General features: G+C 45.1%; 1 protein-coding gene across 1 annotated transcript; it reads right to left on the reverse strand.

The window, feature by feature from the left end:
• Positions 1–7203: 7203 nt before the first annotated feature.
• On the reverse strand, positions 7204–9631 carry MRPL34 (mitochondrial ribosomal protein L34). Its single transcript, XM_027845422.1, has 2 exons — positions 9522–9631; positions 7204–7736 (listed from the first exon to the last, which is right to left on the reverse strand). Exons 1-2 carry the CDS (start codon positions 9608–9610, stop codon positions 7463–7465), a joined length of 363 nt encoding a protein of 120 aa, XP_027701223.1. The 5' UTR covers positions 9611–9631; the 3' UTR covers positions 7204–7462.
• Positions 9632–11341: the final 1710 nt, after the last annotated feature.

Here is an 11341-nt window from a genome sequence, read left to right on the forward strand (position 1 = left end):
ATGAATGAATGAATGAATGAATGAATGAATGAATGAATGAATGAATGACACATTTATTAAGCCCTTAAGATGTGCTAAGAGCTGGGATACAAATAGAAAAGTCAGACAGTGCCTGCTCTCAAAGAGCTCACATTCTAGTGGGGAAACAGTACATTTAGGAGGTTTCAGCCGCAAGTCTGATGGAAAGGTCCCATGGTCCTTAGCAACAAACCAGATGGTGCTGCCTCTTCTGTAATGTCACCATCTGACAGTGCCAAGGACTTGGGCAACAAGACCTTTGTTTTCTGGTATATCAGTAGCTGTGGCTGCAGTTCCAGCATGAGCAGGTCCAGGCTGTATCTCCACAGGGTGCGCTTCCCAGGAAGATGGCTGTGGGCACTGAGATGGAAGCCTTGTAATTCTCAAGGCTCTCTGGTTTAGGGTCCTGGGTGTTTCCCATTGGAGTCTGAGGGGACCTGGTGGTGGTTGGTGGTAGTAGTCTAACTTTCCTAGCACACGCTGCTAGTCATGTTTCTTCCTCCTCCTGTCTCTTCCTTGGGGGTCCTTGACACTTTGGCTGGGTTGGCTTGCCTGCCTGCCCTGTGTGGGTCAGTTGGTCAACAGCTGGTGAAGACAGCTGGCCCTCTCTCAACAGGAGTTGCTTTCCCAAATGACAGCCATGAGGACTGGTCTGAGGGCTCCTGTGCCTGTTGCTGGTGATGATGATGAAAGTGGGTCCCCTCTTCACAATGATTTCTCTTAGTGATGGCGATGGGAGCTAAGTTAGAAGCAGGTCTGGTGGTCTAAGACTTTGTTATTCAAGATACCTTCCAACTCTAACTGCCTACTGAATAAAGTTTAAACTCCTTATTTTGGCATTCAAGGCCATCTAGAGTCTAGATCCAACCTTCCCTAAAAATCTTTCTTTTCAAGTAATCAGTCTTATCCATACCTCTGCCTAAAGGTTATCTTCTACTCTATCTCTACATGTTGAGAGCCTATGGGTTCAAAACCCAGTTCAAATGCCACTTTGTCCATGAAACTGCCTCTGAGTGTCCCTCTAGCCCTATGTCACAGAACCTCAAAGTGGGAAGGGACATAAGAAGTCATTCATCTCAACTGGTATATGAATAGGTATCCTTTCTACCATATCCAGAAATGGTCCTCCAGCCTCTGCAAGAAAGCTTCCAGTAGAGATGAGCTTATATCTCCTAAGATAATCATCGACTTTCAGACAGATCTAATTGGTGCAAAGTTTTTCCTTAAATCTATTGATAATCTGGCCCTCTCTAACTTCTACTCATTGCTCCAGCTTCTGCCCTACAGTGACCAGCAAACAAGCCACATGTTAACCTTTGATATAGCTATAGCTAGCTAACATGTCACCCTTAAGTATTCTCTTCTCTTGGCTAAATATCTAGTTCCTTCAAACAATCCTCTTCTGGTATGATCTCAAGCTTTCTCACCATCCTGGTTGCCCTTTGCTGGACATGTTCCAGGCAGCCAACACTTTTCCTAAAACATGATACTTGGAGAACAAAAAACCACACTCCAGGTGTGGTTTGACCAAAGCAGAGAAAATCAAGGCTCTCTCATGACCTTTTTTTTTTAAATCAAAAAGTCTTTTAATGATTAACCTTTTGACATTGTTTAACAATGTGGCTATATCCAAATGAGTTAAGGATTTATTTCTAGCACACTTAGCACTATCGAGTATTATAGCTCCTGTACTGAAATATCTAAAGACTTTTGCAAACTAGTACCTAGGAATGAAGACATACACATACACACATACACTCTCTAGTTCTGATAAGGTAAAATGGATGCCATGACTTCAAAACAAGTAAAGAAAATCCACAAGATTCTAATAAGAGAACTTGTTAATTCTCCTAAGATATGGATGTGCAAAATTAAAGCATGGTGAACTGCTACTGACACAAATATCAAACCAATAGTCTATACATTTAGATCAGTGATTCTCTAAGACATACTACATGAGTGGTTAAATGTAATTGCTGCTTAGTGAATGAGGTATTTATTTATAGGTTAAGTTCCAACACTTTCAAGGACACACATATACAGTAGCTCTCATGCTGCCTTTTGGTAGAAAGTCATGCACATAGTATAATCTCTATTACTAGACTGTGAATTCCTTGTGACAATACCATCTGTATCTCCCCCACAGTGCTGGGTAATATCAGTCTCACAGAAGCCAGAGGTCAATGTCTGGATAACTGTTTCAGGAATGATAGGGCATGAGTTGGTAATGGTGATGGTGGCATCAAGGAAGCTGCTTTCTCCCTAGGGTACCAACCTACCTACCTCTCCCCTTGATTTTCATGTCTCTGCCAACAGTAGCACCATCATTATAGCACCCCAGGCTCAAAGCGTCAGTGTCATCTTTTATCCCTCTGTCTCCTAAATCTTATATTTCCTATTAATCACCACATCCTGTCCATTCTATCTGCACAATAGCTTTCATATCCATTCCTGCCATCTCACTCTCTCTGCCACTCTTTTGTGTACTTGTTAACTTTCTTTTGAGGCAAGTTCTATCTCAACAGGGTTGAAAGAACAGCAGCCACTCAGTCTGATCCCATTATAAGCACAGGAAGCTTTACTCTTCCTTTTTTCTGATATGAGTTGGTTTGCTTCTCCATAAGCAACCTGGTGGGCCCCTCATCCTGTGAATTCCCTATATTGGTGTGGGTCTCAGTGTGGACACCCAAAGTGATCCACCAACTTCAGACTCACCAATAGCAGGGGATTACAGGCATGGACCTGGCTTACTGCTTAAATGCCCTCTCACCTGAGCCACTAGAAGGCCTCCTAACTGGTCTCCCTGCCTTTAGACTCTCCTCCAATCCATTATGCACAGACCACCAGTCATTTTCCTAAAGCCCGGCTCTGATCATCTCCCTTCTAGCCTCAAAGTTCAAATTCAGCTGGCATTCGAGATCCTCTAGAATAGGATTCCAACCTAAAGATTTAGTTTCGTCTCGAACAACACTCTAGACAAGGTGATGACACACCAGTTTCTAAACACATCCTGGGAGTTCCCACTTCTGTGTCTTTGCTCATACCCATCTCTATGTCCGGAATGTACTGCACACACACTCCTCCCCTGCTCATCTCTGCCTGTTGATAAATATATCTGCCTATCCTCAAAACCTTCAATGAATCCCTAGTCAGAACTCACCATTCCTTCTTCAGACTATTTCTAGAACTTTTGTGCTCTTATGATCCCATGACTTGAAAACATCCTTATTTATCTCTTCTCACTTTCACTGTAAATCAATCCCTTCTATAACCCAATCACTACTTTAGTAATATTCTTTATGAACTGCTATACTAAAAAACCTTTGGTGGCTCCCCATTGCACACTGAATAAAGTTGAAACTCCTCATTTTGGCATTCAGGGACATGTAGCATCCAGCTCCAGCCTTCCCTGAAAATTCTCTCTTTCAAGTAGTCTACATTCCAGCCAAACTATACTACTCCTCTGTCCCTGATTTCCTCTGGCCCACTCCCATCTCAATGCCTGTGAATATGCTGTCCCTCTTCTCCTCCCACCTCTCCATCCCATTGTCACCTGTTGAAATAGCTCTCCTTTCCACATCTGCAAAATGAGGTTGTTGGACTAGATGAGCTCTAAGATCCCCTCCACCTCTAAATCCTATGAATAATACCTTTTCTCATCCCTCCATTCTGAGCTGAAGCACTAGAAGGTTTACCCCACTTTAGGGAGTAAACTCCACGACCCTTTCCATCAGCTACCTTTCTCCAACCCCTCCCCCGCAACAGCCTATTCCTGGATATGTCACGTTCACATTACCTCTTCCTTTTCTCCTGCTCTGCTGAACTCAACATCTTAGTGCCTCCTGTGGCGGGTCTTAGCCTCCTCACTCTACTGATTCTTGTGCTTAGTGCCTTCTCCTGATTCCCTCATTTCCTCCATGCTAGGGCTATCTCACCCCAAGGTGACTCCACTCTTCTTTTTCCATTTTCTCTACCTTCTCAGTTCTCGGATCTGCAATTCCCCTCCACTTTTGGGGGGAGGGGTGGGGCTGAGGCTAGGGGAAGATTTCAAAAGACAAAAGGAAAGATGTTGTGGGCAATGAGAGTCTTTATTGGCATATAGATACATGCATTTTCCTTAACTTCTCCACTTCTGCAATGATTAAAGATCACAATTGCTTTGCAAAAAAAAAAGCTCTCCTTCTTTTAAGGTCCAACGCAAACACTACCTACTCCATGAAGCTTTCCCTGAAACCCATCTCCCCCATGTAAAAGAGAACACTTCCTCCTTGAATTTCTTATAATACTTTGCCTGGTGGCTCTTTGCTTCTATGAAACTCAAACTTGAATCCATATCTATTTCTGTCTATCCCCTTCATAGATGATAAACTGCCTGAGGGCCAACATGCTGTTATCTGTGATCTTTGTCTCTCTAGTGCCTGCCAAAATGCCCTGCGTACATCACAAAATCAGAGCTGGAGGAGGCCTTGAAGGCCATCCTGTCCAAGTTTGCATCTGAAGAAGAATCCACTTCACAACCCACCCAGTGAGTAGTCACTTGCAGGCTTTCCCTGAAATTCAGAAGTGAGGGAAATGAATCCCATTACCTTCCAAGGCAGTCAATTCAGTTTTGCATGGCTCTTCACTGTTAAGAAATTTGTCTTTACATCAAGGCTAAACCTGTCTTTGCATCTTCTCCCCTTTGCTCCTAGATCATGAGTCACATCTTCTGGTCATCCTCTGGACAGTTAACCAGTTCTGAATCCACCTCTTTCCTCCCATCCAGGTCTTCATCCTAGTCTTGCCCACTGACGCGGACATCCCCCAAGGCTCGGTCTTGAATCCTCTTCTCTTCTCCATCTATGCTGTCACCTGGTGATCTCATCAGCTCTGCCAATGACTCTGAGATCTACTTACCAAGCAAGCCCTAAACCTCTCCTAACCTCCAGAACTGAACACGATACTCCAGATATGATCTGACCAGTGGAACTGTCCCCATCTGAATGGCAGGTTGACTGGTTGTTGTCCTTTGTTCTTGAAGAGGACCAAAATGACATCACTATGTTAGAGTCAAGTTACAATGTGTCTGATCAGACCAATACAAGCTTGGGGTGCTCTACCACAGGTCAGGCACAAATAGTTCATGTGAACGTTTGGGGTGGATTCTCTAAATTTGCGCATTTCGAGTTTCTTTTGAGCTGCTTCAATTCTGCTTTGCTCATAGAGCACAGTATCTTCTCTGATGAGGGCACCCCATGCTGGGCAATCCTGTGCCAGTGTCTCCCGTGCCATATAATCAATTCCAAAGTTCCTAAGAGAGACCTTGAGAGTGTCCTGATGCAGCCTAGCTTTCTCAGCTGTCATCATACTTGACATCTTAGACTCAGCAGCAGTGATACCATCAGAGGAAAATTTGCTATAAACCTCCATTTGCTGCCCTCCATCCCCCACCAAAAATAAGAGAAACTTAAGTTGGTGATAACAGAAGCTGAACTTTCCAAGGCTTTAGGCAAAACCAGGGAACACTTTTTCCATCTGACCAGAACCCCCAAACCCTCTCTCTAGGTGGGCAACCCGTGTCAATCCAGGTGTATGGTTTGCTCTCCCTTTGGAATAGATCAATCAATGTTGACAACCGGTGAAATGTCAGAAAGTACCCTTATGCCCTCAATCATCCGGAGAACACAATAAAGTGAGTGTCTTTCTACCTCCCCAAGAGGCCCTCATCCCTCTTCCAGCTCCAAAAACCCAAGTCTGAGATTTTCATCAATAAATATATGTGGTTTATCTGCACGCAGGGTCTGAGAGAGGTCCAAAGGGCTTTGAGAACTCTCTGAAAATGTGGACTTTGCAAAACCTGCTTTAGATCAATCTCTCAGGGAAAGGGCATTCAGAGGACCTAGATTCAGATCCTATTTCTGACACTATAGGTGTGATCTAGGCAGATCACAACTTCCATGGGCCTCGGTAGAACCTGACATCCTCTAAGGTCCCTTATAGTTCTAGACTTAGGATCCTACCCCCTTACCTCAGGCCTAAATCAGCCCTCCTGCAACTTCCACCCACTGTGCCTGTCTTCTAGTGTCAAGTATATGTCTAATTCTTCTTTCAGGATGGCCCTTCATATCCTAGAAGGCAGCCACTATGCCACCCACCCCTACCCTCTAAATCTTCTAAGTCAGTCAGTCAACAAACATTTAAGTACCTATTATGTTCAAAGCACTATGCTACGTGATACAAAGGCAAAAGATAATTGGGGAGACAACGTGCAAATAACTATGTACAAACAAGGCATATACAGGATAAATACAAATTAATCAACAGAGAAAAAGCGCTAGAACTAAGAAGGAAAGGCTTCCTGTAGAAGGTAGGATTTTAGGTAGGACTTGAAGAAAATCAGGAAAGCCAGAAAGTAGAAATGAGGGAGAGCATTCCAGGTTTGGGGATAGCCAGTGAAAATATCCAGTCAGGAGATGGACAATCTTTCTCAAAGAACAGCAAGGAAATCTACTGTCACTTGATCCAAGAGTATGTAGGGGTGGGGAAGGTCTAAGGCAGGACACACATAGCCCTATAGGTCCTCAAGTGCGGCCCTTTGAATCCAAACTTTACAGAACAAATCCCCTTAATAAAAGGATTTGTTCCCTAAAACTTGGACTCAGTCAAAAGGTCTCACCCAAGGACCTAGAAGGCCACAGGTTCCCCATCCCTGGTCTAAAGTATAAGAGGACTGGAAAGGTAAGGGTGGGTGGGGAGAGAATAGCTTGTGAATGACTTTGAACACTAAACAACCAGGCTAAACAGCCCCAGTTCTTTCAATCTTCATAGAACACTTCTCACCACTTTAATCTCCTTCTAGTTTATCCACATCTTCCTCAAAATATGGTTAGCAGAACTGAACACAGTGGGACTATCTCATACCTCCTTTCTGGTCACTACCTGTCTTTTATGCTGCCCAAGACTGGATTTTTGGCTTCCATATCACACAGTTAAGATATCTTGAACTTGCTGTCCAATAAAACCCCAGATCTTTTTTAATGAACTATTGTCTGGTCACACCTCCATTCTTTATTTGTGTGGTTGATTTTTTTGGAATTCAAGTACAGGACCTCACATTTATTCCACTAAATTACATTTTCATACATATGCTTATAACTCCCCCCACAGACTGCACACCTGGGAAAAGATCACACTCCAACACCTCTGCAGGGTTTAATTTAATAGTTTTAATAGTTCTGCACTTAGTAAACTCTGACATCACAGAAAGAACTTCAGTCTTCTAAACCCAAAGATCTTGCTGAGAAAGTCCCATGACATCAATATACCCAGAAAGGGAAGCCATTGTCCTGGCTTGGTATGCAGGAGCTCAAGCTTTGTCTTGATGGTGTTCCTGTCCATCCCATCTTGCTAATGCAGTCCCTAGGTAATGCTCATTCTGGTGCCTGGACAGAGCCTACTCAATGCCTCAGTGGGTCAAGGACTTTCGACCCTTCAGCATGCGCCTCAGGATGACCTGGACTCCACCAGGGGTGCTGAGCCTCCGAATCCAACCATGTTTCCGCTTCCGTTTGATGTTACTGGGCTGGTATTCATTGCCTCGGGCCTTAGAACGGACCTGTTGATGGCACCAAGGAACCAAGGGCCTATGCTGTGCCGTGTGGAAGCTGCCACAAGGATCAGTAGAGGCTCGAGTGAGGACGGTGATAGTCCTGAGCTGGGGCAGCCATGGTAGGAACGATCTAGAGTGAAGGAAGGGGTTTTCTGTGAGCAAGCTCAAGGAGAGGAGGCAACATTGCAGTGTGGATGATGGCCAAGTTGGTGACCACCCAGAAACTGACCAGTGAAATGCCCATTCCTCTTATTATTTGGGACTGCAGCTGGGCTATGAACAGCACTGGGCACCAATGGAAGAGAGAAAGGGGTATGGGCTCCAGTAATAACTCATGAGTATGTAGCAGGGTGTTACAGTATAAATAAAGAATGCAGGCTTTGGAGGCAGAACATGTATCCTGCCTCTGAGAGCCTTGCCTCTGACTATAGACAAGTCTCTTGACTTCTGTGGGCCTATTTCCTCATTTATAAGTGAGACTAATTATTCTTATAATACCTAGGTCCCAAGGTTGTCATCCTATTATAGAAACATTGGAACCATTATTGGCAGCACTTTGTCATTTACAAATTACCTTCTTACTTGATCCTCAAAACAATTCTATGGGGAAGGGAGAGCAGGTATCATTAACTCCATTTTACAGAGAAGGAAACAAGGCAGTTTCCTCTACAGAGAAGTGACTTACCTAGTGTCAGCCTCAAATTAACGGGAGAAAGGGGACTGTGTCTTTTGACGCTAGATAGATATTCTCTCCCCTAGCAGCACAGAGACAATCAACCACTGCCTCCCCCATAACAATTATTCACTCAACTAGACTATAAGCTCCTCAAGAGAGGGACTGTCATTTAAAACAAAATATATCCCTAGTATTGAGCACAGGGCTTGCATGAAGTAGGCACTTAATAAATCTCAGGCTCTCCCCAATCACTCACCCCTCCTCCCTCTTTTTACTTACTCTATCTCCTCCTGACATGCCCACCCTACTGGAATCCCGTCATTAGAGACAGAAGCAACCACCTCAAAGTCACACTGTAAGTGATCAGAATTGTGACACAGGGTCCTTCCCTCTAGAATGGCTTCACTACCCCTCCTTTCCAGCTGGGACATTCTGAATTTTAAAATACCCTTTCCCTCTCCCTTCCAGCTCCAACACTGCAAGATCTAAGATGCCCTCCTGGCTCTTTTCTAGCACTGACATTCCACATTGTCCCTCTTTCTAGTTCAAGCACTGTACGTTGCACACTGGACCTGGAGTCAGAAAGACCTGTGTTCAAACTCTGCCTCAGACATTAACTAGATACATAATCATAACACTGTGTCTCAGTTTTCTTCTCTGAAAATGATGGGGCTGGCCTCTAAGGTCCTTTTCAGATTTAGTGTCCTACATTTCCCTCTCTCCACTATAATGCTCCACACTCTAACACTCCCCCCAAACCCCAACTCTAAAGTTCCAAGTTCTAAGGCTCCCCTCCCCCCTCAGTTCCAACGTTCCAAGGTCGAAGGCTTCCTCTCCTTTCCAATTCCAAAGTTCCATGTTCTAAGGTTCCCTACCTCTCCCCCCTCAAACCTAACGTTCCATGTTCTAAGACTGGACTCTTCAGCTCTAATATTCCAGGTTCTAAGACTCCCTTCCCTTTCCCAGTTTTAAAGTTCCACGTTCTAAGGCTTCCTCCCCCTGCCTGGCTCCAACGTTCCAAGGTCTAAGGCTCCCTCTCCTTCCCATTCCAAAATTCCATGTTCTAAGGCTGCCTTCCCCTCCCCCCTCAAACCTAACGTTCCATGTTCTAAGGCCGGCCTCCTCAGCTCTAATATTCCACGTTCTAAGGCTGCCTTCCCTCCTCTCAACTCTAACGTTCCACGTTCTAAGGCTGCCCTTCCCTCTTCGCCTCCGGATGCTTCTCTCGCTAGCCCTCACCTGGCAGCAGCGTCAGGGGTGACGGGGAGCCCACCCCGGGACCCCGTGAGGCCCCTCCACTGGCAGAGCGCGCGCAGCACGAAACCCATGCTCCCCACCGTCCGCCTCGGCATAGACCTCACTAAGCTTTGAGCAACACCATCGCCCATTGGCTTCCACCAGCCAATCACCGCCCTCCGTAGGAGCAGGCGCGTAAGACAAGGGGCAGACGCGTTCACCTTGCTCTCGTCCTCTCAGGGGAAAAAAAGCAGCGCCCTGCCGCAAGGACTCATGGGAGGTGTAGTCCCAGTGGACTGCAGGTGCACAAACAGCTCACCTGGAGCTAGTTAGCGCTTGTGCTGCGGGGCAGGGCCTTAGCACTGTGCCTAGCGCATAGTAGTTGCTTAATAAATGTTGATTGATTGATGGGGATTGATTGATGAAGACCCTCTTGCAGAAAAGATCTAAGACCAACTTCTGTTTGCAATAGGGCTTGGAAAGAATTTAGTTGCTAATTTAAAGCATCTGAGCAAAGTAGTGTCCCATCAGATAGATAAAAATATTTATTAACCATGAATTATGCTCCAGGCACTGTGCTGAGCACTGGGAATATAAGAACAAGCAAAAAGGAAGACAGCTACTGCCCTCAATGAGCTTATATTCTAATGTGGCATGACAATACATATATTTTTTTAAAAAAAGAGTCTGTGTGAGAAAGGGGAGGAGAGTCAGACAGACAGAAAGCTTAGGAGTTTGCCCTCTAAGGGGCAAGGTGGAGACAAAATCCAATCAGTCAATAAAAATTTATTAAGTGCTAGAAACTGTGCCTTTAAGCATTTGGTATACAAAGAAAGACTATGGCAAGGCAGAAGCCCTCTATGAATAAATAAAGCCTTGTTCAGGAATCCCCTTGTGACAAAACCCACGAAGAGTTTCCAACAAGAACTGTACGTGGAGGATGGGGGATGGGCTGCAGCTAGGTGATGCAGTGGATAGAGCACCGGCCCTGGAGTCAGGAGGACCTGAGTTCAAATGTGACCTCAGACACATGATACTCTTACTAGCTGTGTGACCCTGGGCAAGTCACTTAACCCCAATTGCCTCGCCAAAAAAGAGAGAGAGAGAGAGACAGAGAATTATACAGGGAGCTCACCGTCTCACCCCCAGCAGTTATGAAGGGCAAACTCCTTAACTCCTAAAAGTATGCTGTGTTTATGGATCTGCTCTGCACAAAATACAGGTTGGTCTTTATTCTAGAGGAGGTGAAGAGACTGCAGGACTGCCTGCCTCTTTAATCTCTGTTTGTGGGGGAAATAGTGTTCCTTGGGGGGGGGGGGATGCATAATGGGAGCATAAGAACTGATTGGTATCCATTTCCATCTCAACCCTGTCAGTGGTTTGAGACTATCCCGAGCTGTGCCAAAAGGCAGAGTAGAGTCATGCCTAGGAGTCCTTAAAGGGACATTTATAGTCTCTGAGTGATGGATTGAGAGGAAGAAATGGGCACTGCAAGAACTAAGGAGCAATTGCAGTAGTAGCAAAGGAGACATCATTACCAACCCTGCCTAGGTTTTTATGAGTTGAACCAGAAAGGATCAGCAGGAAAGTCAATTGGCAGAAAGGAGATATTGAAGAGAGGGCTGAGCTGTGGCGAAGAAGAGTGAGAGATCAAGGAGGACCACTGGTCCCCTTCAGGCATCTCAGAACAGAAAACTAGATGGTTACCAGCTGTGCTCACCCCATCAAGAACCAAAGTTCCCCCCAACTTCCCCTCTCTATGACTGTCCAGTAACAAATGCCATTCTATGCTCTATTATCCTGATTTTTTGTCTTCAACATTT

The sequence above is a fragment of the Vombatus ursinus genome, unplaced genomic scaffold (genome assembly GCF_900497805.2).
Source record: "Vombatus ursinus unplaced genomic scaffold, bare-nosed wombat genome assembly UNPS02014961.1, whole genome shotgun sequence".
Taxonomy (NCBI): Eukaryota; Metazoa; Chordata; class Mammalia; order Diprotodontia; family Vombatidae; genus Vombatus; species Vombatus ursinus.

Excerpts from the sequence above, each read along its gene's own strand:
- MRPL34 (XM_027845422.1), bottom strand. The coding sequence starts at position 9,610 with ATGGGTTTCGTGCTGCGCGCGCTCTGCCAGTGGAGGGGCCTCACGGGG. Across the intron at positions 7,737-9,521 it reads ACCCCTGACGCTGCTGCCAG|ATCGTTCCTACCATGGCTGC; the intron begins GTGAGGGCTAGC and ends CCTTCACTCTAG.